The 27297-nt window shown below is 44.1% G+C and overlaps 2 protein-coding genes and 2 long non-coding RNA genes across 7 annotated transcripts in view; 2 read left to right on the top strand and 2 right to left on the bottom strand.

Annotated features, from left to right (window-relative positions):
* Positions 1 to 1961: 1961 nt before the first annotated feature.
* LOC135253278 (integrin beta-1-like) lies at positions 1962 to 17834 on the bottom strand. Its single transcript, XM_064332368.1, has 16 exons — positions 17632 to 17834; positions 17205 to 17270; positions 16921 to 17012; positions 16361 to 16580; positions 14172 to 14342; positions 13034 to 13278; positions 12469 to 12624; positions 10448 to 10543; positions 10116 to 10205; positions 9339 to 9479; positions 9044 to 9243; positions 8154 to 8395; positions 7713 to 7935; positions 7392 to 7627; positions 6379 to 6545; positions 1962 to 3774 (listed from the first exon to the last, which is right to left on the bottom strand). The coding sequence occupies exons 2-16, from the start codon at positions 17263 to 17265 to the stop codon at positions 3709 to 3711; spliced, it is 2406 nt and encodes an 801-aa protein (XP_064188438.1). The 5' UTR covers positions 17266 to 17270; positions 17632 to 17834; the 3' UTR covers positions 1962 to 3708.
* On the top strand, positions 8522 to 8857 carry LOC135253279 (uncharacterized). Its single transcript, XR_010329572.1, has 2 exons — positions 8522 to 8575; positions 8638 to 8857. It is a non-coding gene; the product is annotated as an uncharacterized LOC135253279 (long non-coding RNA).
* LOC135253280 (uncharacterized) lies at positions 12507 to 14121 on the top strand. Its single transcript, XR_010329573.1, has 2 exons — positions 12507 to 12645; positions 12926 to 14121. It is a non-coding gene; the product is annotated as an uncharacterized LOC135253280 (long non-coding RNA).
* A 3459-nt stretch (positions 17835 to 21293) lies between the features above and the next one.
* Positions 21294 to 27297, bottom strand: part of LOC135253275 (integrin beta-1-like) — a 55067-nt gene continuing 49063 nt past the window's right edge. For 2 of the 4 annotated variants that reach the window (XM_064332364.1, XM_064332363.1), the window contains 5 exons: positions 26599 to 26821; positions 25541 to 25773; positions 25088 to 25254; positions 23806 to 23890; positions 21294 to 22541 (listed from right to left, as the gene is read on the bottom strand). In XM_064332364.1, the coding sequence (XP_064188434.1) occupies positions 23813 to 23890; positions 25088 to 25254; positions 25541 to 25773; positions 26599 to 26821 (701 nt within the window). In that variant the 3' untranslated portion in view covers positions 21294 to 22541; positions 23806 to 23812. Of the gene's footprint in view, positions 22542 to 23805; positions 23891 to 25087; positions 25256 to 25540; positions 25774 to 26598; positions 26822 to 27297 lie in introns of all 4 variants that reach the window. The other 2 variants (XM_064332365.1, XM_064332362.1) reach the window with 2 other exon arrangements.

Below are 27297 nucleotides of genomic sequence, written 5' to 3'. Positions count from 1 at the left end.
TGAGATTCTCGAGTTACAATTTCATGCCATAAGTGATTCTGTATGGATTGCTTGTTGGGAGATGCAAAATATGGTGCTTCTTGTCACAGAGTAAGCTGTGGTTTGAAACAATCATACATACAACAATCAAGAGCATACTCTGCCCTCCCCCACTTTCAGTTTCACCAGGCTGAGTTGTCACGGTCAACCCGCCTCCTGCTCTTTCTCTCGTGAATGTTCCGGTTTTTAATGAGGCTCTGAGAGCAGCGTGTATCCTGGGAGGTCCCTGAAAATAGAGAACACAGCCATATTACTTGTCCTTCTCCTCCAGCCAAAGTGGCACTGCAGTGTCCCCTCCTACTCTCCTCTTCCTCAGACCGTCACTGCTGCCAAATAAGCCCCACAACCAAAACTCTGTGGAATACCCCTCAGACTGTGTAAGGGTGTTTTGCACCAGTGCATACTGTAACAGAGACACCAACTCCCTACTTGCAATGCTTTTTTCACCTTTAACCGAGCAGTCCCACTGAGATATAGAATCTCTTTCACAGTGGAGACCTGGCCTAGATGGCAGCTCAATAAGCAGGGGGAAATAATACAGAAAAAAATCCTCTGTAATGGTCCATGTCCTCTCACGTAGTATTTCTGCTCATGACAGTGAAGGGTTAATTGAAAAGTACAACTTAACATGTGTAAAAATGGTCGTTTAGGTCTGTAGTCACGCCACACTAGCTTCACAAAGTAGAATAATAGACCATCTGGATTTTCAGAACATTAACTCTTACAAACATTTCAAGCATATAATACGATACACCCTTAAGCGCAGTGTCATATTAATGTTCTCTCTGATCTTTGTCGGCAGAGGTTGAGAGCTGCTTTGTTTCGTTTCGTGTACCTCTTGAGAACTGCGACCGGCAGCCTTCAGAATCTGTGAATCCATACATTCTCTCAGCTGCTGTGTTTGAGCTCACTGGCAGCAGCGCTGGAGCACTCTTCTCAGAGAGAAAGAGGAGTGGTGCTGCGTTACGTAACCTTTTCCCAGTGGGCCAAAGCGATTGCTACTAGTCCTGCATCTCTTCATGTCGCTCTCTCTCTCTCTCTCTCTCTCCCCCTCTCTTTCTCTCTCTCTCCACCCTCGCTCACTCCCTCCTCCCCCAGCAGTCTGCACATGGATCAGCCCTGGCTGCAGAGTGCTCACCCACTCAGATGACAGGCCAGGCACAGCAACCTCCAGGCTGCACCCCTCAGTAAACAGGCAGGCCAACATAATGCAGCATTATTGCCCAGTCTCTCCCAACCCCCACTGCACTCTCCGTATCATCACTGGCTTTGATGGGCGTGTTTTACATTTCCATAACGCGCTCTGTCACATGCAGCCAGTACCTCTATTCCCTGCAGAGCATGTTGGCGATGTAAGCGTGTCTGTGTTTGGAAATACATTCATTACTGTGCAATGGATTTACTTATTTAAGAATGTTTAGAGGGGTTTTTCTGCCACTGCATTTCTATTGGTACAAAAAAAGACACACAGCATTCCAAGGTATTATTTTTTTTAGTCATGTGTAATGATTTTATAAATGTAAGACTGTGCGATGATTATATTATCATAACCCCTCCCCCATTTTCTACAGCAGACATTCTCCATCAGTGCACCCTCCTCCCAGCTGTGGGTTCTCTCTCTCTCTCTCTCTCTCACCCTCCCTCCTTCTATCCATCTCTCTCTCCTGTCTCCCACAGTTACTTTTCCCTGCCATCTCAGAAAGATGGTTTGTTCCTTTGCTCTTCTTTCTTACCTCTAGCACCATCATTCTTTGCCCACTCTTTCATTTCCCTGATTTCCTAAGCAGGAATCAAAGAACAGACTGCCTCTATTTTTATTTTTTTAACATATACCCTCTGTACACTCGTACCATCTTGGCATGATGCATAGGGCTACATGTAGGACACTATGTTTCACATTGTATCACAGCAGTGAAGCAGTATCAGCTTTTAAAAAAAATGTTTTTATTTTTTTAAAGAGAGTTATGATTGACAGGAACCACCAGAGAAGGGGAAATGAGTTTTACACTGAGCCAAGTCCTAGAGGTAACATTCCAAAAAGTGTGTAATTATTCGCATATGCACAAGCAAAGTGACTAATTCAGAGTAATCATGCAGGTTCATTTGAATGCACACAGCTTTGCATATTTCATTGATGTATAAACCACCATGTATTTATGTAGAGATTATTTCTAGCAGAAATAGTACTGCAGGAGCTCGATTTCACAGGTTGGCACATACAGCATCAGTGTTTATTTGCATATGCAGTGCTTTGAGAAGCAGGGGATCACATGACAACAGGACTTCCCATTTCTATCACTACCCCGTGGTGTGTTGAGGGATTACACAACATATTTTTCTGTGATAGCAAGAAGGCAAGAGCTGAGCAGTTACCAGGACTCACTAGAGGGCAGTGCTGCTCTGTATAATAATCCGACAGCACCAATAATATTAAGATGCAGCATACTCATTGTTTGAACCAATCAGATAAGAGATTAGTAATGCCAATGTCCCTCTCGATGCAGTAGGAAAGTATTGAGGAAGACCTTAACATTGTGAATGAGCAACCAGTCAATAATCAAGATCAAGTCAATGGCCGAATTTTCAGTTACAGTATCTTTAAAGTTTGGGGAAGTAGGTCATGCCAACACCTTGGTTCTCAGCTGAGATCCTCAAAGATACTGTGCAGCTTATCTGAGATTTCTTTTTTCTTTTATCTCAGATTTCCAAAGATACTCTGCCGGAAGTATAGATAACACTCAGAAATACTCTCCAGGTGGCTTGTCCAGCTAAATCATTTGTTCTTGGTTCAATAATGTGCTCAACAGTCCATATTGAGTCTTGATTGTCAGTTCTGACAGTGGCAAGGGGACCTGAGAGGGTTTAGCTGATTTATGATGCAACAGCAGCTCCTCTGGTTGGTTGACTCCCTGTCGGCCTTCCATGCACAAGCTACGCAGTTGCACAGTTCTCTGGTGCAATAGCTGCACAGCTTAGCTGGTGAGTTTCAGAATTTCGGAAAGTTTCGGAAAGAAACAGAAGTGAGCTACAAGTATTTCAGAAGACTAATTTGCTAGTCTGCGCTCACACAAATTGACAAGGCACAACAGGCAGCAATGAGACAGACATGCAATTATAATTGCCCAGCCCAAATGGGGGAGGAAAGAAAAACAAACAAAAAAAACACCCGTACACCAGCGTGCATGACCGCAAGCTCACATAACTGATAAGCGCACTTTACATTCCATTTCCCAGAAATCTCAAAACAAGATCTTGACACGTCAGCAAGTTAATCAAGGCTGTACAGAGGAGTGTCTGGAAGGGGTCTGGTTATGAACTAGTGGTGCATTCATCGGTGTTGTGGAACTGGCTGCCAAGCCAGAGAGAGAGCTGGCCCAGACCACACTGCAATTCAGACAAACATGTGCCAAAAAGGGAAGTAAGTCCGACACTCGCATCCTGTTTCATATGCTCGCCCCCTACTCAGGGCACATAGCTTTGATGTTTAAAGCCAATACACCTCATTGTTTACAGATATAGAAACAAATCAAAGGGACCACCTGCTATCCCTTTTCCCCCTGTTGGATTTATTTGGGCAGAATTTTTATAAAGGGAATTCAGCCACTAAAGAGAAACATGAATGAGGAAACACTTCCTTTGTGTATTTTCTGTTGCCAAAGAAAGGAGTGGTCACTGGGCCTTGTACTTGGGATTGTGAACAGTTGTAATGGCACTCCTGTAGATTGGGTTATCATCCTGCAATGAACAGAAAGTCAGTCTGTCAAACAGATCCCATCATTTTAATTAATAAAACATTGTGGTATGTAATAACATTTAAACTGGACAATGACACCCTGGGAGTACACTGGGGCATTTTCTGACCTGTGAACTGTTTGTAACTTCCAAGTTATCAGTTGACATCAAATTGGAGCCCAATGTTAACTTGAAAGTCTATCAAGATGAAAATCTATAAAATGCACATTTCATTACATTACATTACATTACAGGCATTTGGCAGACGCTCTTATCCAGAGCGACGGATAAGAGTGAATTTCAAAGTGAATGCCACCAAATGTTTATAATGGCTTCATTTGGCATTACTGTAAGAATACCCGTAATTACTCGATGACCGTAGCAATAGCAGCTGCAGTGGGGACTGTGCAGTACAATGTGCTGTATAGTAGGGAGTAACGATTTATTAAATTGTGATATTTATAATCATAATAAGAATAACCGCTGCCTTAGTGCGTATAAGGTGATCTTTCGTCTTTTTTCTTTAATCATACCTGATACAGTAGTAAACAGCTAAACGTCAGAGGCGGCGTGAAACGCTTCCAAGAAAAAAACGTCATTGATATCACAGGCTGATATCCACTGTACTGTGGGTGCTGAAAAGACTGCCAATCAGCAGCAATCCTTGTAGCTTTGTGATTGATAAAGCAAATCACATGATCACATTGAATCTTTATGACCTTTCTGCTGATTGGTTGTCATATCAAACATGGTTTTTCCTCCGAAAGTATTTCCCATGGCCTCTGACGTTTGGTTGTTTCCTATCACATCAAGTATGAGTAAAGAAAAAAAAAAGGTCGCCTACATGCTATATGTCAGCGGTTATTCTTATTATGCTTAAAAAGATTATGATTCGATAAATCATGCAGCCCTACTGTATAGTACCATGCTGTCTGTCATTGGTACAGCGTAGTGTGGTAGGGTACAGTGTGGTATGATGCAGTGCTGTACAGTGTGGTACAGCGCAGTGTGGTAGGGTACAGTGTGGTATGATGCAGTGCTGTACAGTGTGGTATGATATAGTGTGGTAGGGTACAGTGTGGTACAGCGTAGTGTGGTAGGGTACAGTGTGGTATGATGTAGTGTGGTAGGGTACGGTGTGGTATGATGCAGTGCTGTACAGTGTGGTACAGCGCAGTGTGGTAGGGTACAGTGTGGTATGATGCAGTGCTGTACAGTGTGGTACAGCGCAGTGTGGTAGGGTACAGTGTGGTATGATATAGTGTGGTAGGGTACGGTGTGGTATGATGCAGTGCTGTACAGTGTGGTATGATGTAGTGTGGTAGGGTACGGTGTGGTATGATGCAGTGCTGTACAGTGTGGTACAGCGCAGTGTGGTAGGGTACAGTGTGGTATGATGCAGTGCTGTACAGTGTGGTACAGCGCAGTGTGGTAGGGTACAGTGTGGTATGATATAGTGTGGTAGGGTACGGTGTGGTATGATGCAGTGCTGTACAGTGTGGTTTGATGTAGTGTGGTAGGGTACAGTGTGGTATGATGTAGTGCTGTACAGTGTGTACAGCGCAGTGTGGTAGGGTACAGTGTGGTATGATGCAGTGCTGTACAGTGTGGTACAGCGCAGTGTGGTAGGGTACAGTGTGGTATGATGCAGTGCTGTACAGTGTGGTATGATGTAGTGTGGTAGGGTACAGTGTGGTATGATGTAGTGCTGTACAGTGTGGTACAGCGCAGTGTGGTAGGGTACAGTGTGGTATGATATAGTGTGGTAGGGTACGGTGTGGTATGATGCAGTGCTGTACAGTGTGGTACAGCGCAGTGTGGTAGGGTACAGTTGGTATGATGAGTGCTGTACAGTGTGGTACAGCGCAGTGGGTAGGGTACAGTGTGGTATGATATAGTGTGGTAGGGTACGGTGTGGTATGATGCAGTGCTGTACAGTGTGGTTTGATGTAGTGTGGTAGGGTACAGGTGTGGTATGATGTAGTGCTGTACAGTGTGTAGATGTAGTGGGGTAGGGTACAGTGTGGTATGATGCAGTGCTGTACAGTGTGGTACAGCAGTGTGGTAGGGTACAGTGTGGTTGATGATAGTGTGTAGGGTACGGTGTGGTATGATGAGTGTAGTACAGTGTGTTGATGAGTGTGGTAGGGTACAGTGTGGTATGATGTAGTGCTGTACAGTGTGTACAGTGTGGTACAGCGCAGTGTGGTAGGGTACAGTGTGGTATGATGCAGTGCTGTACAGTGTGTACAGCGCAGTGTGGTAGGTACAGGTGGTATGATATAGTGTGGTAGGGTACGGTGTGGTATGATGCAGTGCTGTACAGTGTGGTATGATGTAGTGTGGTAGGGTACGGTGTGGTATGATGCAGTGCTGTACAGTGTGGTACAGCGTAGTGTGGTAGGGTACAGTGTGGTATGATGCAGTGTGTACATGTGGTACAGCGCAGTGTGGTAGGTACAGTGTGGTATGATATAGTGTGGTAGGGTACGGTGTGGTATGATGCAGTGCTGTACAGTGTGGTATGATGTAGTGTGGTAGGGTACAGTGTGGTATGATGTAGTGCTGTACAGTGTGTACAGTGTGGTCTGGAGCAGTCCCACTCACCATGTCCCACTTGGCCTTCACCAGTTCTGTCTGGAAGCGTGCAAACTCCCTCCTGTCATGGATGGTGGTAAAGAGCTTCCACACCAGCAGCAGCACCAGTCCCAAAAGCACAATGGAACCAGACACCAGGGCAGTGATGAGTACCACATCAGGGCCCGAGGGACACTCTGAGCGAGTGGGGGAAAGCCAGGTCAAACACAGGAGAGGGCCTTTGCAGGGAACTCACAGTGAAGCAACAAACACAAAGCCCAGTGCTCAGTTTGAGTATTGTTTATATTTAAACCATTTTGTTGTTATAAGGGAGTTCCAATGTGATACTTTTGGCAAGTCCCAGAATCAATTCCCAGAATCAGAGGACAAAATATTTCCTTGCAGAAATATAATATATAATATATTGTAAACACATTGACTTCTTGGAATATACAATAATAAATATATTTCAGAGCAATAAAGTGACAATTAAAATTAGAAAATGGCAATAATCTGCATATTTACTCATATATACAATATATTTTTAATCATGATAATATATTTAACTTAAATACATTGATATATTAACTTAAATAAATTGCAGTATATTCCATTCTTTAAGCAATTGTTTGACTGCATTAACATCCCCTATGGAAATATAATATATTATGTGAGTATGTGGAAAAATATTATAATATATATCACTGCAACGTGATATATTGTAATGTTTTAAAGTGGCAATCATTTGTCTATTTGGCAAATTACTGTGACGTGTTGCAATATACAGTATTTTCTAGTATATTTACTTTAATGTATTTTCAAATGTATTACTTTTCATTAAATGGAATAAATGCCGTTTTGGGCCTAGGTCCAGTTGAAGGCACTGTAATAGAAATGCAAGGACTACAATGTACCAAGTCAGCAAGCTTTAGCTCCAGCTAGGGGTCGCCTGGTTCCAGACGTACAGTGGAAAGGGGGCATTGCAGTACTGTACTGCATCGGGGGGGCAGGGGGGCGGGAAGCATGCAGGTCGATGAGCTTACCTCTCTCAAGAGCAACATGGATGTGGGCAGACTGGTTTCTGTGCTCCGCCTGGTACAGGAAGTGCACCCAGCAGCCATCCACGTCCCTCTCTTTACACCTGTGGAGCCCGGCGTTATGGTTCTCCTGGGGCAGGTGAGCGAGCTCCTCTAGCAGTGTGAGGTTAAGATGGTTGCAGTCCCTGTCGCACTCCTCCTCCCCAAGGCCTTGTCTGAAGGCCCGACACAGGACGCACTCCCTGCGGGACAGGGGCATGTGTCACCTGCGCTGCCCGCGGGCTGCACTGCCTTCCTTCCCCGGAGGGCTCGAGCGGGCCGTCTCACCTGTGCTCAGTGCAGACGTCGGGGCAGGAGGGGCAGATCTCACAGGTGGGGCCCTGGAAGCGGCCGTCCTCGCACACGCAGGTGCCGCACACGCAGCGTCCCCTGCCGCTGCAGAGGAAGCCGGCGCGGGACAGACACGGCTGCAGGCTGAGCGGACACTCGCACGCGCTCCCAGTGAACCCTGGGAAACACTGGCACACGCCGCACTTGCACTTGCCCTGTCCTGATACACAAACACACACATGAACACAGCCACACATATTGCATCATGCTACACTTAAACATGCTACATTAAAAAAGTACTATTCAAGTAACATTCTTCACATTGGGTTTTACCTAATGAAAGGAACAGTACTTTATGACAGTATTGTAAAAGGTAATAGCTCGAGCTACTTATACCACTAAGATGAGGCTCTGTTCAGGTTATTAGTCTACCCTTACCTCCACAGAGCAGGCCCTGGTACTGGTCACAATGGAAGTTGTCACACTCGCAGTACTTCCCATAATACATGTGGTCAGGATTCCTCCTGCTCTTGTGACACACACATTTCCCGCAGACACAGTCCCCATGTCCGCTGCACACCTCTGAGGCGTTGTTCCGCCGACACTGGCCATTCATGTCCCCATTATTCAATGCGTCCTCATCACACTCGCAGAATGTGCCAATGTGACCCTCCTTACACCTATGATGAGACTAACAAAATCACTGTGCTCTCATGCATGCACACTGCATAACTACTGAGCTCATACACACACTGCATCTACTGAGCTCTCCATGCATGTACGCTGCTACTGCACTTTCTTATACACTGCATTACTTCTGAGGTCTCATACACACACACACACACTGCATTACTTCTGAGGTCTCACACACACTCTGCATTACTTCTGAGGTCTCACACACACACACACTATTACTTCTGAGGCCTCACACACACACTGCATAACTACTGAGCTCATACACACACTGCATCTACTGAGCTCTCCATGCATGTACGCTGCTACTGCACTTTCTTATACACTGCATTACTTCTGAGGTCTCATACACATACACACTGCATTACTTCTCAGGTCTCATACACATACACACTGCATTACTTCTCAGGTCTCATACACATACACACTGCATTACTTCTCAGGTCTCATACACATACACACTGCATTACTTCTCAGGTCTCATACACATACACACTGCATTACTTCTCAGGTCTCATACACATACACACTGCATGACTTCTCAGGTCTCATACACATACACACTGCCACATGGAGGAGCCCATTGGCTGTGAAAGCACAGACTGTCAGCAAGAGAAAAGTGAGCTGGTTCTGACCTGCAGGCCCCACACTCTAGAGTCCCTGTACTGTTACAGCTGGGACTGAGGGGCTGTCTGTACTGGGAACAGTTGCACTGGCACACCGGCTGCAGCAAGACCTCCACCACCTCACTAAATCCCTGGGGCTTGATGAACACGCGTGACTCCCCACTGCCACCCTCACACCCCGTCGCCGTGATGCTCACGTGGAAGCTCACCTGAGGACGAGACGCGCAAAATTCAGAAGCATGCAAACACGTGTTATTGTGGTGTGGGAGTATTTGGGCCAAAGGGCAGTTTGAGAGAAGCCCACCTCATCACCAATGGAGATATTTGAGCACTTTCGACCCTCCTCTCCGGTCCGAAGCACATGGTCCTTGCAGGAGGAGCTGAATGCTATCTGATAGCCCTCTGGCAGGTTGCTGTTATCCATAATAACCTCTGAGGTCAGGGCCTTGGGGAATTGGTTCAAGTTCACAATGTCACACACATGTAGTAACTGACTGCTGGGTACCTTGATGCATGCTGAAAGTTCCTGTTTTGCAAACACAAACTGAATGGGACAGGGGCTCATTACATTCACACATGGTTGGTCCAGTAAAGTTGTGAAAGTTCTGGCAGTGTGGTGTAGTGGTTATGGAACAAGAAGATTGTTATCTGAATCCCATGCGTATTCATGCAGACATAATCCTGAGCAAGGCAGGCTACAGCTTCCTGGCAAGACCACTTAAAGGATTATCCAGCTGATGTAAAATCAATATATATATTTGACAAGAAAAACATACAAATAATGTAATGCAAGTATGCCTGAGTCACTGCAGTCATGGTCTATAGAAAATTGTTATCTCCCTAATGCACAAATGTCAGCTGCCAATAAAGATAAGTAGAAAAAACTAGAAAATTACAAATCAACTGCTGATCTATAAGATACAAGGGCCAGGGGGTGTCTAACCTCTTGTAAAAGAAAATATAAATGATCAGCATGGTGCTAAACGTGTGTTGTGTATTGTGTTATTTGGTACACGTCCCTCAGGGTTGCAATGGAAACAGCAGAAATGGCTTCTGTAGGAGGGAACAAGGACGCACTCACATTGTAAGCATCAACAATCAACTGCAGGATATTGTGGGAGTTGTTTGACAAGGTTCCAACAGCGCACTTTGGAAACATGCCTTTTAAACCCTGTCAAAGAATAATGAGACCATTAAGAGTGCTGGTAACAATCGGAGGCACTCTTATTTGTGCAGAAGTAAAAAAGAGATGAAGAGGAAAACAAGTTTTAATTTCTTTTCTCTGTCTAAAAAAATATTAATACTCAGAATCAACCTTGAGGCAGTTTGCATGTAGCTGGCCATTTTAATTTTCATTTTGTGTTAAAGTCTAATGATGAAAGCAAAGGGCATGTGTGCTTGGACAGTTCATACCTCGTACAAGTGTTGGACATCCTGGGTCACAGCAAATATGGTCTGGATATTTTTCTGCTTCAACTTGTAGGCCACGTGAGCCACAGAGGGATAGTCCTGTTGGGCCACAGCGCCAAACACTCATATTTACACAGACATAAATGACTCCTCTCAACACTGTTATACTCACAGATTCACAAACAGAAGCACAGTGCACCTCATACTCAGGCAGACACAAACAAGCACTCTGGCCCTCACAGTTACGTCCATCTGCCTTGCATACCTACCTTTTTACTTGGCTAACCTGGGGCTCCTTGTTGTCACACCGCTTGTTCTTAAGGAAGCTGAGATTTTTAAATGTGGACTGTACCATCCATACACTGTTTTATAGGCTAAATACTTCACTGAAAGTGTTTTAACGCACCGTTTTATTAGTTGGTTTGGAAATACAAGTACAGCCAACCTGAACAGACTGGGAATTTTTTAAAAAAATCAACAGCAAAATCATTGGGCAGCCACAAATCAACCTGACTGCACTATACAAAATAAGGGCACTTAAGAACGCAGAGATTATTTTAAAGGTTATTTTATTCTTCCCCTATTTCAACTTTCGAGCAACTCGCTACCGTCGTTATGGGGTGAGCGTCTCCAAACAATCACCGGAAAGGCCAAGGAAACACCCTCGATGTTTGGGTGTACCAGTCAAAAACTTGGTGTGCCACACGGTGTGCCACTGCCGTAAGTGGGTTGGGAAAAATAATAAAATCACCGCACCCAAGTCGGAGATAACGTGGTGTGTTTATTTTTATTTTACCCTAGAGTGTTTAACTTGCAGTTGCAGTTTTCAGAAGGCTTTGGTTTCCTTTGGACAGTTGGACTTAGCTTCCCGGTATAGACACATTTTGAAACAGGTAGCGTCAGACTATAGTCTATATAGTCTATAGCTTATAAGCAGCTGTTCTTTTTGTTTAGGTTGTGTTGTTCTCTTCCTGTGAATGACCCGGTTGGTGGGTAAGCCTGTTTATGCTATAGTTGGTTTATTATAGCAAAGCTATTGGATCGCCATGTTTTGACAACGTCTTCGATGGTTTTATGCAGTACATTTCTAAAAAATCAAGAATGTGTTCAGATAATGTATAGGATACCTTATTGCAACATGGGTAGACTTAGGGCAAAGACGCGGACAATATAAAAAAACTCACACAGACGCAGTAGCCAGAGCACCAAAGGCACATACTCACAAGAAGGATAGTCCGATTGGGTCAAAAGACCAAGCAAGCACATTTTCATCTAACACGCTAGTGCTAATAGACACAAATGCCCACAGTACCAAACGCAGTATTCTAACATCCAAAAAAACACAGCACTGACCGGGCTAATAAGTGTACTGCCACACCACCAAACACACTTGAATGTGTGAAAACAAGAACACTTATAAATACTTTTAAACGTAGACAGTTATATTTCGGACACTCAGAAAGAAGGTCCACGAGACCTACCCCGGAAACTATTCAGTTTGCTGCCAAGATTGTCTGCCCCCTTCTAAACTGTTTAATCAACTGTTCCCCATTGAGAGGTGACTGTAGTTAACATCTTGCATCTATTTATATTACTGTTTTTATTGAGGAGGGACCTCCTTTCTATAAAGAGAAATGAACTGAAGCATCTTTGTTTTGTGTATGCAGTGAAGAAGCCTTCAGTTTGGCATATTAGAATATGTGCACTGTGTATAAATCTTCACACTGTTTTAAAAGCATATTAATAAATGAACAATCTTTTTGTTTATTATAGTCTCCTTGCCCAGATGTAGCGTAATGTAAATATTTGATTTATTTTATTGTAATGTATTTGTGTCCTCGTTTAAAAAAAATGGTCACGTCAATTGCAGCCTGAATTGAGGTGCTTTAACTTTTCACACTTTAAGAGTATTTATATTTTCATTTTTAAAAAATAAAATATAAAACATATAGAAAGAGTGACCAAATTTAAAATGGCATCCTTTAACTCCCTAATTACAGCAGTACTTTTGTGTTATAACTTACATAATGGTTGCTCATGGTGTACATGTTGTTCTCCAGGTGGCATTTCCCATCGTTGGGCAGCACGATCCCGCCCAGTTTCCCATCTCCTGCGAAGTGGGAGCCGGCGTCGGTGGAGAATACGAGTAGGCGGGTCACATTCCTCCAGCCAATTGCTTCCTAGGGGACGTGGTAAACACTGTAAGCCCCAAAACTAATCCCTCACAGTGACCGAAGATCTGATTCATTTGCGAGAAACAACTAATTAGATGAGGGAGGAGTTGGCAAATAAAATAATGCAGGAAATGCATATTCAAAGGCAATAATAATAACATAAATAGTCTAATGAAGGAAAAACATTTACTTTGTTGATGTGGAGAAGGGAGAAAAAAGCTCCCCACACAAGTTGATGTTTGGATGCTGAATTTTAAATCAGTATCGCATAAACAGTGGGACTATAGACATAAGAACTTCTTCACAGGTGAAGCCAACCCTTTGTCTATGTGTCTCCGGGGACAACGCTCACTGGAAACAAAGGCCAAACTCAGCTGAGGATCAAAGCCCCCGACCACCCATCCCTCCCCCTCACCTCGCACGCAGCAACCTGCATCAGGGCATCCAGCCCCCCTTCAGGCGAGTCCAGGTTTCCTGAGATGTTCTGGCGGCCCACAAGCTCACCGAACAGGCTTCCGTTTTGGGTAAGGCTGAGGACGTGGCGGAAGCTGAAGGCCGGGGCGCAGGACTGGGGCTCCTGTCTCTTACAGGGGTTCTGCAGCATGGACTCCGTGGTGCTGATGTACGGCATCACCGTCTTGTCCACAAACGCGCCGAACCCTTCACGTGCAGACGACAGTTTTTGTTTTTAGAAGTTTGTCGAAAATTCTCAGACCTACATCCTTTTTACTTTTACTACAAGTAAACAAATCTTAATTTACAGAGAGCACATGAGAGTACTGACATTTACTTTTTAAAACACTGAGCAAATGCTGTGATCCTGAGCAACTCATACGGCTTACATTATTTGCGTACAGTCCATTTTTACTGCTGGATATTTCCTGAAGCAATTCAGGTCAAGTGCCTTGCTCAAGACTACAACTGCAGTGCTCCACCTGTAAATTGATCTTACAACCTCAGATTTACAAGCCCTGTTTCCCTAACCATTATTCTTCATCCTATGATGAAGTTGTGTATCCCAGCCTCTCCACAATACTAACCTGATGAAGGCCTGTTCATCATATTTTAAAACAAATTCAAATCCAAATCCATTCTCCAGTTTATTTCTTCAGTGCAGATGTAGTATAGTGGAGCTTACACTTTAAGACTGCACTTTAGTACAAAGCTGTTCCTGGAGAACTGCTATCCTGTAGGTTTTCATTTCAACCCTAATTTGGCACACTTGATGCTATTAGCAGCTCAATATGATCTCTAGCTGTTGAATGAGGTGTGCTTGTTAGGGTATGAGTGAAAACCCACAGGATGGTAGATCTCCAGGAACAGGGTTGGGCAGCCCTGCTTTAATCCCTGCTATGTGTTGCTTTACAGTGGAGTGAGAGAGTACAATGTTAATGTATGATGATGTGTTTAACTATAAGACCAGCAATGAATGAAGCCAGAGCAGGCAAATCAAATATGTAAGAGCAGTAGCAGTATTGAGAGAACAAACGGACTGTTCACATTCTGTTGTGAATGTCTAGCGGTTCCATATCCTGCTCAGAGATGTTACTCACCCATTCGGAAATCCTGTGTGATATTTCCCATCTCCTTCATCAGATCCGTTCCCAGCTGCTTCACATTCAGCAGGTCGTCCTCCATGGAGAAGGACAGGTCCATGAGATAGTACAGGTCAATCGGGTAGCCCTCCACTCGCTTAAACTTCACCTTGAAAGTCTGAGGTTCCCCTGCCAAGTGCAACATATTATGCCATTTAAATAAAGAAGAGAAGGAATCAAGTGGAATCTGTGTTCAATGGCCACCCAGTGACACCTAGAGTTGCAAAGGGTCAGAAAATTTACGGTAAATTCCCGGAAACTTTCTGGAAAGTTTCTATGGGAAGTTAAGCTTTGTAATTTTGTAAATTTTGTATAATTTAAATATAAAATCTTAGCTTATAGTAGTGAATTATTTTGGGGGGAAAATACCCATAAAGAAGTAATTTTAGATATTGTGCCATTTAATAGAAATTCGGTTGAAATACAATTCTTCCAGTGTAGTGCACTCTAGCATGGCATGCACAGATACTTGTCATGGGAATTCAGTAGAAATGCAACCCTCTGCAGACACAGTATATTCGTCCATCAGAAGGAATGATGGATGGATGGACAATCACCACCTGAAGCTCAACCCGGGAAAGACGGAGCTAATCTTTATTCCTGCTCTATCCTCTCCCCTCCTCGACTTTTCCATTTCCTTAGGGGACACCGTAGTGACATCATCACCCTGCACCAAGAATCTCGGAGTGATGATGGACAACAGGCTGTCCCTCTCCAACAACATTGCAGCAGTAACCCGGGCATGCAGATTTTTCCTATACAACATCCGCAGAATCCGCCCCTTTCTCACCACCTACTCAACCCAGCTCCTGGTCCAAGCAATGGTTCTATCCCGCCTGGACTACTGCAACTCTCTTCTGGCTGGACTACCGGCATCTGCCACCAGACCCCTGCAGCTCATTCAGAATGCTGCGGCTCGTCTGGTCTTCAACCTACCCAGACACTCCCATGTAACTCCCCTGCTCACTACCCTCCACTGGCTGCCTGTTATAGCTCGCATCAAATTCAAAACATTGGTTCTAGCATACCAGGCAGTCAAGGGATCAGCCCCAGCATACCTTCAAAAGATATTCAAACCCTACATGCCAGCCAGATCCCTCCGTTCTGCTACCTCAGGACGCCTAGCACCTCCCCTCTTCGCACCTGCACTTCCAGAACACGTCTCCTCTCTGTTCTGGCCCCACGATGGTGGAATGACCTCCCTGTGGAGGTCAGAACAGCTGAGACTGTGACCCATTTCAAACGACGACTGAAGACCCACCTCTTCAGGCTGCACCTCTCCCCATCCCTTCCCCCCTGTAAATGACTAAACTTAGGGTTGTAACTAGGCAGCTGTTTAATAGGTGACTTAGTTGATGCGCCAGTCTTAACGACTACTTGTATTTTTATTTATTTTTATTTTTCCATAGATTGCGTTGTTGCCGTTCTCGTTGTTAGTGTTAATCAGTTTAACCACCAGGGTCCAGGTTGAACTATGCGGTTGTTCCCTGTACTTGGACCGGTACTTCTCTCTAGGGGTTTCGTCATACTTGTTCCTGGTTATGGTTATACACTTTGTTGTACGTCGCTCTGGATAAGAGCGTCTGCCAAATGCCTGTAATGTAATGTAATGTAATGTAATGGAATACATTATTCAACATTATTGTTTTTTTTGGTGTTCAGTGAAAGAAGCCCTCGTAAAAAGTAAACTTGTTTAATTATAGTTCAAATCAAAACTAAATGATCAATTTTTGATCTCTATTAGTGTGTTTTACATGATGTCTGCTTATGATGAAGGTTAATATTTCTATATGCATATGACATGGTAAATGCAGCCCATGCAAATAATCTCCACAATTTCCCTTTAATCCAAATAATTCCAATATATTTCTGTTAATTCCTATGGAAAGCTTCCACCCCTTGAACATTCCCCAAATTTTGCAACCCTATTGACAATGACATCTGACAATCATAGAACAAATTCAGCCTCAGGGTGTTCTTCAGCCCTTCCTCCAGCTAAACCTCCTACATAGCCATTTCAGTAAATTCCTTATTGCAGCGAGTGCTTTCAAACTGTTTGCTCGCCAGTGTGATAACAGACTCCAGTCTGGAATGAATAGGCGTGTAGGCCATACCGTAAAAGCCCTGTACAGGTGTGGGAGACCCACCTGGCCTCAGATGCAGCCGGACCTTCTGTGGCTGCAGCTGGACGGTGCCTTTGGCTGCATGCTGATTCTGATCCCCGTGGTGGGACGTGACATTATGGTTGAGCAGGAGCATGGTGTCTCCCCGGGGGTCCTCGATCTGACCCTGGGGGCACCCCTTCTCTATTAGAGCACTCACAGTGTCACAGCGCTCCCAGGTGAACCAGCCAGACTTATTGAAACTCTGTGCAGTGGACAGGCATGGACAGATTACACAGACAGTCAGATAGACGCACACACATATGCACACACACACACAGACACACACAAACACACACAGTCAGTTTTTTAAACCAGCTCACAGCCAAATGTTCTGAAGTTTGAAGACTATCAGACAGGTGTTTAATGCTATACCCCACCAGAGGCAATAGTTTTCCCTCATGAGGCAGACCCCGTATTTTTGCTCAACCACTTGCAGGACGTAAAACACCCCGAGTCTAGTAACCCAGTATAATACGGAACAATAGAGCATATGTGAAATGAGTGATCACTAGAGGCTGCAGTGTTAGGTAGGAGGTCCTCACCTCGTTTGAGCACCAGGCACAATGTGGCCCCAACGCCAGGCACTCGTCACAGCTCCGCGCCCCAACGGCATGGCAGGCCTGCTCTCTGTCACCTGCGGTGAGGGCAGTCAGACCATTAGCCTTTTCCAGCACCACCAGCAGGGGGAGCTCCAGAGGAACATGCCAACTTGCAAAGGTGGTTCAGGCAGGCACCTCATGGGTATGAGGCTCCAATGGCCAAAAGATTTTGTGTCACAGAAGGTGAGGTTGTGGGCCAAACATGCAAGTGATAGGGGTGACCTTACCCTGTTCTCCCTGGGCACTGTCCCAGCAGCACAGCAGTAATACCACAACTACTACTTTCATAATATCTTGACAAAAACAATAGAATAAAAAATTATACAGTGATACATAAATAAACTCAATGATTTACTCTTGGCATAGTGAAATATACCATAATTATGCTAGAATATTCCATTGCATTGTATAATGACATCAATCGCATAAAAAAGCGTTCTCAGTTGAATGCATTTCAAATAAGAACAAGAAAAGAAAATCCTAGACATTTCTTGAATAGCCTCATACAAAGCTTACAATGAGTATAAAGAACAGAGAATGTTTTAAACCATCTACATGGCTGTGCAAACAGCCAGATATTAGATTACATAGATGAAAGGAACTGATTAAGACACATACTCTTTACAATTAACATACATGTGATCCTGACATTACCTTCTGGGTATTGTCCACATAGGTGCAGTCCCCTGCGTTAGCCAGTTCTCAGCTCTACAGTATATCCTGATGGTAGTGGAAACACTTGTGGAGATGGGGCGGGTGGTGTGGTGGGAAAGACCAAACATCTTGGTTAAGTTTCCTGCCTCTCTGGAGGTGGGACAGGACCGCCCCCAGCTCCCCGCTCCTGCACTCAACAGCACAGGCGGGACTCAGGATGTGGCTGCTGTCTTACACCCTTCCCTGATTTGCAAGACATTGGAGAAAATCCAGTTGCAGGTCCTTTAGGTGACCAGGGATGGAGTCAAGTGCCCCTGTCATCACCTGGTTGGTCAAACTGTAAGTCCAGATTGAATAATAATAGACTTGTCATGTTAAATTAGCTCAACTCCAACACTGCTGTGGGTGGTCAAGGCTCCAGACTGTTAGAAGTAGAGTGGGAATTATTACACAGGAGCAGGGCATTTACAGAAGTGTGTCTGCAGGACCAGGGGGTGCAAAATAATAGGTGGGACACAGCTGTTATTGTACCCCTCAGCAAAGAACATTACTTTAGCCTTTCCAATATAAAGCAAAACGTTCAATCCTTCTCTGCTGGCATGCTTTATGAATAAATGATGTAACAAGATATTGCCATCATGGGAAGTTTATTTGTAACCAGAGGGTGGACCAGGGATTTGATTCAATTCCAGTGCTTGTTCAAACGAGGATTTGAAAACAAAGAAAAGAAAAGTAGGCAAACTTCCTCCATCTGAAGTTACCGCAGGATCACTAAACTTGGCACACATTTCAGCACCACTCTGGGGGAAATGAGCTGTGAATTGTTTTGATGCAGAAGACACTTCAGGCAGGTGTTGCCTGAAAAACCTTTTCAGGCAACACCCTTCCTCTTGTTTATAATTATTTACTTAAATTCATTAAACTAAAATTAAGCATGGAGCCACATTACTTAATGTTATGAGAACTCAAACCCCTCCAGTAAGCTAATTTGAAAACAAATACTTTTTTAACTGATCATTTTAAAATGAGTTTGTTTTTCAAGTTTGTTTTTTTCTTGTTAATATTAAAAGTAAGCAGTTTATAGTGTATTGTAGCTTTCAACACAGTAGAATATATGGTTCTTGAGAAACTCATGTCAGAAGTGACTTGCCATGCCTTAGGAGGATATAGTGTGCATACAATTATATAATGCAGACTGTTAAAAGATCATCTCAGTTGACAAGGACCACTTGATTCACAGCCTCCAAAGAGCAATGTGGCGCCACCTGGTGGAAGCAAACTAATGTGCTACAGAACAGGAAGATCCAGAAGAATTTCCCACAGTACACACTTCTCTGTGTTTATCAAAACTTCATATGAGGCTCTATATGACAAAATATGAGGAATCTCCAAGTGCGGATGGATGCAAGCACAGTGCGAGTGGAGTAGCCCAAGTTTAAATTAAAATAAAGACATGGTGGTGGATGGATAAAAATGTTCACATTGAAAAGGGAATGCAGAGTAGTGACAGTTGCATCAGTCAGATGATCTGCAGAGGTGAGGCTTTACAACCAACCAGTCATTAAAAAAAAAAAAAACTATTCCTTGTACTGTGTGCACACGGAAAAATTCCATAAAGCAATGATGCTTTCAAAAATAATTACATGAAAAGTTTCTAAATATCATAACAAAAAATTACTATGAAGAGCAGTGAACAGTTCAGAACAAAATCAAATCAATATTTGGTGTGACCACCCTTCTCCTTTAAAACTGCATTAAGAAACATTGGCTGTCTCACTTGCTTCAGTCTCGACAGGTAATCCCAGACAGTCTCAATGATGTTGAGATCAGGGCTCTGTGGAGGCCTTACCGTCTGTTGCAGAACTCCTTGTTTTGCTGAAGATAGTACTTTATGACCTTGGATGTGTGTTTGGGGTCATTGTACAGCTGCAGAATGCAGAAAGTTGGGACCAATCAGACGCCTCCCTGATTGTATTGCATGATGGATGCTTACTCGTCTCAGCACTGAGGATTCTACTAATTCTGACCAGATCTCCAATTGCATCTGCAGAAATGCAGCCTCAAACCTGTAGGGAACCTCTGCCATGCTTCACTGTTGGCTGCAGACACTCGTCCATGTAGCGCTCTCCGGCTGTTCTACGACAAACTGCCTCCTGTTTGACTTATCAGTCCAGAGCACTTGCTGCCATTGTCCAGCTCCCCAGTCCTTGTGGTTTTGGGCATAGGTGAGACTTTTAGCTTTGTTTCTACTTCAGAGGAATGGCTTTTTGGCAGCAACTCTTCCTTGAAGACCACTTCTGACAAGACCTTTCCGGACTATGGAGGGGCGTACTTGGGTTTTTGCTTGGGAGAGACCTTGCTGATGCAGGATGACCACCTTGCACCACTCTTGCCATGGTATAAGAATTTATTATTTAAATGTTAAACATCTGCCACACCCTCACCTTTTAGTTCTTTTCCCAGTTTGATTCCTTATTTCAGTTAATAAGTTTTGTTCAATCAACTCATTATGTTATTGATCATTAGCATCTGTTTGTTATCTTTGTTTAATCATGCACTGGGCTTTGTACCCACAAAGTAATCAAGTTTTTAATCGGAAAAGTGGTCTATTACTGAATATGCACAAAATACAAAAATAATGTCGCTGGAGCATTACATTTTTTGGAAAATGAATATTTGGAAATGTCAAATTTGCTCTTTTCTACTGACACAGTAATGCATAAAACAAAAAATGAACATCTAAGGGCAAATTTAAATAAAAAAAATCTAGGGTGTCTACTGCCTAGTGCTGTATACATATATATAGTCATGTTTCAAACTTCATCACAGTTCATTTGCATGCAGAGAAAGCTTGATGTCTGGCACCCATAAACATCAGCAGGTGCTAAGTATCTTCTCTGGTAATGCTCTGTCAGGCCTGTGCAGCTGAAGTTTTCTGTTCAGCATATGATACACATTTTGAATTGCATTTAGATTAGGTGAAACAATATGTCCAGTTTTTGGCATTGAAAAACATTTGTTGCTTTAGCAGTATGTTTGGGATCATTTTATGGATGTCTGATAAGCCTTTTCAATAAATTAATTTAATAATAAAAAAAGTGTTGTCTTTACTCAGGTTCCCTTTGTGGAATATATTTTGTCTAAAGATCTGAAACCATTCAGTGTGAAAAATATGCAATAAAGGAAATCAGGAAGGGAGCAAATACTTTTTCCAGGCACACAGATTGTGTGCTGTTTTCATTCAAAGGCCTGTAATAGCACCACCGGGTGGCCAATACAGGGCATACTCTATATCAGTGGTAACCAGCCCTGTTCCTGGAAATGTAGTCCTGAAGGTTTTAATTTCAACCCTAATTTGGCACACCTGATTCTACTAATTAGCAGCTCAGAGAGACCTCTCGCTGTTGAATGAGGTGTGCTTAGTTAGGGCTGGAGTGAAAACCTACAGGATGGTAGATCTCCAGGAACAGGGTTGGTTACCACTGCTCTATATAGTGTTACTTCCCATGCCAAGAAAGTGGCGAAACTTGTGCCTAGGCCTGTCCATCTTTTTCACACTGAAGATAGAAACGGAAACAAAAATCACTGTTAATACTACTGAAATTGATTTTTTTAAACTTATCCAAGGAGAAGGAATGGCAAATAAACACAAAGCAGCGTAATGGTTGTTTTTTGGTACTTTAATAAATAAGTTCAGAGACAGTATTGCAAAAGTGAACATAATGCAGAAACAAAAAGGCACTTTAAAACAGGAACACAAGGCGTGGAGTAAATGTGCCGTTAAAGTCTTTAAGAGTCCAAGAGGCCGTTTCCCTTAACACTGATCTTCAAACAATAATGCGTTGGTTCATTCTGAGCTCTCATGTGGAAAAGAATAACCAAGCCTCTTCACTTCAGAATGCACATAATAAACAGTACAAAAAAACAAACAAGCAAGCTCTGACCATTGAAACATTCTGTACCCTTTCAGAAACAAGTTCGCTTAAGGTGGTTGATGCAAAACAATTGAAATAAGGCATGAGTCTTGCAAATAAGGCAGCTATTTGGTATAGCTTCGAATTTGAACACAGAAAAGGACCTGAGTTTGTATATAAGCAATTTCTACCTACTTCCAGAATACTGCTGCCTGTTATAAATTTTCATTGACATGATTCCGCTGACAAATATTTCCCCACACATTTTAACATTTCCATTGAATGTTTCAATAATAATAATAATAATAAAAAAACAGAAACAATAATCTACTCCCAACTTATTTCCATCTTTATTCAGAACAGAATCTACATACACACAACCCCACACTGCACCATTGTATGGCTGTTCAGGGGGCAGCCATATCACAATGCGCAACACTACACGTCTTTGTTCTAAACTCAGGTCCCGTCTGACATTCCCGATAGCTAAAAGTCCATGCATAGAACGAATCTCTCATGTCCATACGGGTTGTGTTCTGTGAAAGGCACAATATGACCATAACTGTCCTTGCCAGTCCTGTGGCAAAAAAACAAGTTCAGTTAAAACATTTAAAAGGATCATCAACAAAAGTAAATTCATGTTTACACATACTGTACATTTCTTTTTTTTCAAATGATGCATAGAAAAAACAAACAAAAAAAAACTACGGTTAGTAAAACATACAGAAAGAGTGACACAATGCTATTATACTGTGTCTACAAAAACAAAGGAAATTGAGAAAATGTAAAAAAACAAACAAACAAACAAACAAAAAAAAAACCCAAAACAAAAAAAAACAAAAAAAAAAACAAAAAACAAACTCGCCCTTGCCCCTCCCCTGCCCTGGACTATTTTGCATACAGTGTTGTGATGAGAGAACAGAGGCTCCGTCATTTGCCCTCGTATTTGGGATTGACCACAGTTGTCACGGCACTCTTGTAGATGGGATTCTCGCCCTGGGAGATGAGAGGGAAAACAGGGATGAGCGCGCACGGCCGTTAGCTAGCGATGCGTCAGCTGGTCAGAGGCATGCCGTGAACTCAGGTCATCACCAGTTCTTACCTTATAAACTACATTTCCCACATGCAGAGCCATTATTTTTATGGCACTTTCAGAGAACACCCCATCTCAGCAGAAAGCTCAGCACGGATCTCAAACAAGATTTATCACACGATAACTTGGAACCATGACGAAAGTGTGCAAGATAGTGGTCCTGATACCTCAAAAATACCTGTAGTTTGCAAACCTCCATGTCATATTAAGGTAGCTTCATTCTGAAAATGTATTAATCAGTGAACTCTAATGCTATATAAAACTTACTTCACAGTACAGCAACACCAATATTATTAATAGTTATTTTTTGTTAGAATTTAGTATATTGTGAAAGCACATCTGTTCAGCATGTTAAATTCAAACTTCACAACATGCAGTTGCGAGCAGTTTTAAAAACTGATTGGATTCCCAACAACCCTGCCTGTGAACTGAGCTGTTTAGAGAATGTGTGTGTTTGCGCGCGTGTGTGTGTGTTTCTCCCCCGCCTCTAGAGTTACTGTTGCTTTTAACCCCAATTTATGCACTTTTCCTCATTGCAAGTCGCTCTGAATAAGAACATCTGCCAAATTCCAGTAATGTAATGACAAATAAGAGCCATCCTGAATCCAGAACAGCAGGTTTAAGGTTATCCTGCAAGCACACGGAGGCTTCCAGCAGTCACACACCATGTTAAGTGAAAGAGCATAGGGCCTGAGTAATATACCAGGGTAAATAGTGGCACAGGGTGATGACGCCGACATGCCCAGTGCCGAATACTTATTTTCCCACCATATAGGTGCCTTCACACAGGGCACAGACACAGCAAAATGTACACGGTGCACACTCCACCCATTATCCCTGTCTACTGATGGATTTATTCTGAAGCAAAGGGTACAATGGCAGTACCTCAAATAGGAGCTGAACCTGCAACCTCTCTGGGTTACAAGCCTGGCCCGTTTATCCACTGGGACGCACTCAGCAAACTTCACTTCGCCAACATGAAAAGAAACCAGGTAAACTGTCTCCCTCCCCCCAGTAGTCTTGGTACGTTAGAAACGGATGTGTGGATGTAAAAGAGGGCAAGGATTTTGAGAGATGGTGGCAAAGATGAAGGAAGTTCAGAAGAGTCAGCACAAACACGCTAGAAAAATCCCATGCAGAAAAAGGAAGAGAGAGAGGAATACAAACTCAGAACTTATAGCGCCACAGCTTTGCGTCCATAGTGTGGATTCTGGAACTTATTAATAGGACTCTTGTATATGGGATTATCTTGCTATGGGCAGAAAAGGGGACAGACATGAGAGAGCAGAACAAAAGGTGACAGATCAAGAGCATGGTGTGAGCATGAGAATAGGGTGGGAATGAGCAGCGGACAGGAGAGACTTCAATATTCAGAGAGATCAGAAGTTTCACTATTCACTTTCATGCTCTGACACCTGTACTGCCTCAAGCTGACACAGGATCACCAGTGTATTTAACAGAAATGCATACACCTGCTGACTGACTGCACGCACACACACACACACACACACACACACACACAGACACAGATCCCTGCCGTCTATATTAAAAACCGAACTGTGTGTACCCACCGACCACACACATACACCCAGACGGTCTACAATCACCGATGTCCAGATGGGATTCCACAGTGGTAGGGCACTGAGCCCAGCACACACAGAAACCATAAACAGTCTCAACTGACGACTCATTTGAAGTGGAGTTTAAGGACGGCTGGAAAGGACTCTGGAAATCCTCCCTTTTATCCGCCTTTGGGCTGCCTTCATCTGCTGTAATGACAGAGTCCCCAGAGCCCCAAGCCTCACCGCCCTGGTCATGTGACCAGAGACCCTCTGCATGTGGCCAAGCTGTGAGTAATCTGAACAGTTGCCCTGCCCCCAGCTGTCGGTGTCCTTGTTATGCCCTTTGTCAAATAATAGATATGCAGTACCACAAGCTGAACAGCAGGGGGAAACACTACCTCACTATATACACTGGAAACCAGAGGCCACTCCCAGAAAAAGGAAAGGTCGACATTTTCACTGATCCTCCGGGCCTGAAATAAGCCTGCAGCCCTTGCTGTTACAACAGCCCCATCCGTAGCAGCTGCAGCCAGAGGTGGTATCCTCAGCGCGTGTGAGGCTGATTTTAAACAGGCGGCCGAGGGTCTGGAGCTCTTTGGAGATCGCTGCAGTAGCCCTGGAGGAGGCTGAACTACATTTCCGAGACAGGCCAGTGAAAGAGCACACAGGCCTGTTAAACACATCAGGGACAGAGGCTCATACGAGACTGACAACTCCACCTTACGGTCATCGGGAAAGACGCCCGTTTTCCACAGACGCTCCCTTCTGACTGTATCCTGCACTCATCAGCCCGGGACACAATGCTACAATTTGGAATGACAGGAAAGACGGAAACACATATTGTAACTGTAGTCCCGTATGAGTGCGGAGACGATCGAGCCCCTTACCGTGTCCCATCTGGCATTCATCTTCTCCTTCTCAAACTTGGCGAACTCCCGCCTGTCGTGGATGATCATGAGCAGCTTCCAGATGAGCAGCAGCGCCAGGCCGATCAGCACGATGCCCGCCACCACGCCCGCTACAATGGGGATGATGTCGGGACCCGTAGGGCACTCTGTCGCAAGGTCGGGGAGAAGATCAGATGAGGCAAGGTATTATGGGAAATGTAGTCAGAGCCAATTCCTCAGATTCATTGCTCCCTACTTCCAAACACCATATACACATACAAATTTATTGTACGTATGTCTATAAATGCATAGTATGCATGTATATGTATGTAAACAAAGCTCCACATAGCATATTCCTTTATGCCACTAGCAAATTCAAACTAGAAAATGGCATAAATAGAAGCAGATCCTGACTCCTGAGCCAGTGAAGAGCACCACACATCCACCACCCACCGAGTGTCTCCACCACGTGGACCTCCTTCTCGGTGTTGTTGTTGACAGCGTAGGTGTAGTAGAACCAGCAGTCGTTGGCATCGCGCTCCTTGCAGTGCATGAGGGGGAAGGCCTGCACGGGCTGGGGCAGCTTGTCCCTGTCCTTCACCTTGATCAGGTTGAAGTAGCTGCAGTCCCTCTCGCACGTGTCCTTCTTCTCACCCGTCCCGAAGGCCCGGCACTGCACGCACTCCCTGTGGGGGGCAGAGGTCACCGCTTAAACACAGCCTAGTCACCACAGTCACTCTGGCCTACACTCAGCTTGGTGCACGTGGGGAGGAAATGTCCTACATTTCATGGAGGTGCTCATGGGAGTTGGAAGTTTACAGCACAACAACACAGTGGACTACAACTCCCACAGGCGCGAAAGGCTTTCAAATCACCCCAGTTCTCCTGGGCTTGAGGGGGTGAAAAGGCCTGGCGGGAGGAAACACTGCACTGCTCAGCAGGCACCGCGGAGTTTACACAACACTCATGCAAGGCACAGACTAGCCTTCAGATAAACAGCCCAGAAAACTGCTCTCCCTCCAGACCAACGCAGGAATTTTATCACTGGGTGGGAAGGAGAGCTGAAATGATCCTTGCCTTCAAAAAACAGGATGTAGTTTTCATCTGTGCCCAATATTAGAATTTTTTTGTTTTGTTTTGTCTGACCTTCAGCTACACACACTTAGTCCATTTCATCTTAGAGGCTGAGCATCGCAAATGAACACAAAATGCTTAAATAAGATATTACTCAATAAATGATTTTAATAGATAAATAGAACAATTAATAGATATATAGAACATTCCAGTCTTTTGGTGATTTTTTAAATGAGAACCACATCTCTTAAAGAGATATTCAACTTATTAAAAACGCTAAACCGGTTTATAGATACTAAGAACCTGACAGAATAGTCACGGAAGTGTTGCAGCATGGTCGCAGCAATAGGGAAAAGGTCTGTCCTGCGCTACGTGGAGTCCTGGGGTCACCAAGTCAGCTATAAGGCCCAGGGACGCACGCGGCCGTGCAAACTCACTTGTGCTCTGCGCAGACCCCGGGGCAGGTGGGGCAGATCTCACAGGTGGGGCCCTGGAACTTGGGGTCGGTGCACTTGCAGGTGCCGCATTCGCAAGTGCCCCGCCCATTGCAGACCTGCTTGTTGGAGGCCAGGCAGGTGGTGGTGTCCATGGAGCAGTCGCAGGCGCTGCCCGTGTAGTTGGCGTCGCAGATGCACACCCGGCACTCGCAGCGGCCGTGCCCTGCCAAACGTCCAAAAATGACCGGTTAAAAAACCCACGTCTCGTCGAGCCGTCTTCCAAATGCACTCCACAGCCAAACCCATTTTAAAATGCCTGCAATCTCATACATCATAATACACTAAATTACCATATTATTCTTCCAAACAGAAGCAGGTAACCAGGGAAACGTTCCCAAATAATATTTCACATATTGCCCATTTATACAGCTGAGTATTTACTGAAGTAATTTAGGTCAAGTACTCTACTGTGCTCAAGGGAACAAGTGTGTTGCAACAGAGTAGCGCAGTAGTTAAGGAACTGATCATGTAACTAAGGTTTCAGATTCAAATCCTGCTGCTGTAGCTCTCTTGAGCAAGGCACTTGACATAAATCGATTTAGTAAATTACCAGCTGTTGAAAGGGATAGCGACACAGCAATTGTGACAACAACAGAGCAGCAACATTCAGCCAAGGATATGAACCCACAACCTCCTGGA

This window comes from Anguilla rostrata, chromosome 4, assembly GCF_018555375.3.
Source record: "Anguilla rostrata isolate EN2019 chromosome 4, ASM1855537v3, whole genome shotgun sequence".
Taxonomy (NCBI): domain Eukaryota; kingdom Metazoa; phylum Chordata; class Actinopteri; order Anguilliformes; family Anguillidae; genus Anguilla; species Anguilla rostrata.
Note: the sequence above shows the minus strand (reverse complement) of the source record. Positions and strands in the feature narration are given on the sequence as shown.

Coding starts and splice junctions, on each gene's coding strand:
- LOC135253278 (XM_064332368.1), bottom strand. CDS start 17,265: ATGAAAGTAGTAGTTGTGGTATTACTGCTGTGCTGCTGGGACAGTGCC. Junction 7,628..7,712: donor GACGTCTGCACTGAGCACAG/GTGAGACGGCCC, acceptor CCTGTCCCGCAG/GGAGTGCGTCCTGTGTCGGG. Junction 6,546..7,391: donor CCATGTTGCTCTTGAGAGAG/GTAAGCTCATCG, acceptor CCACTCGCTCAG/AGTGTCCCTCGGGCCCTGAT.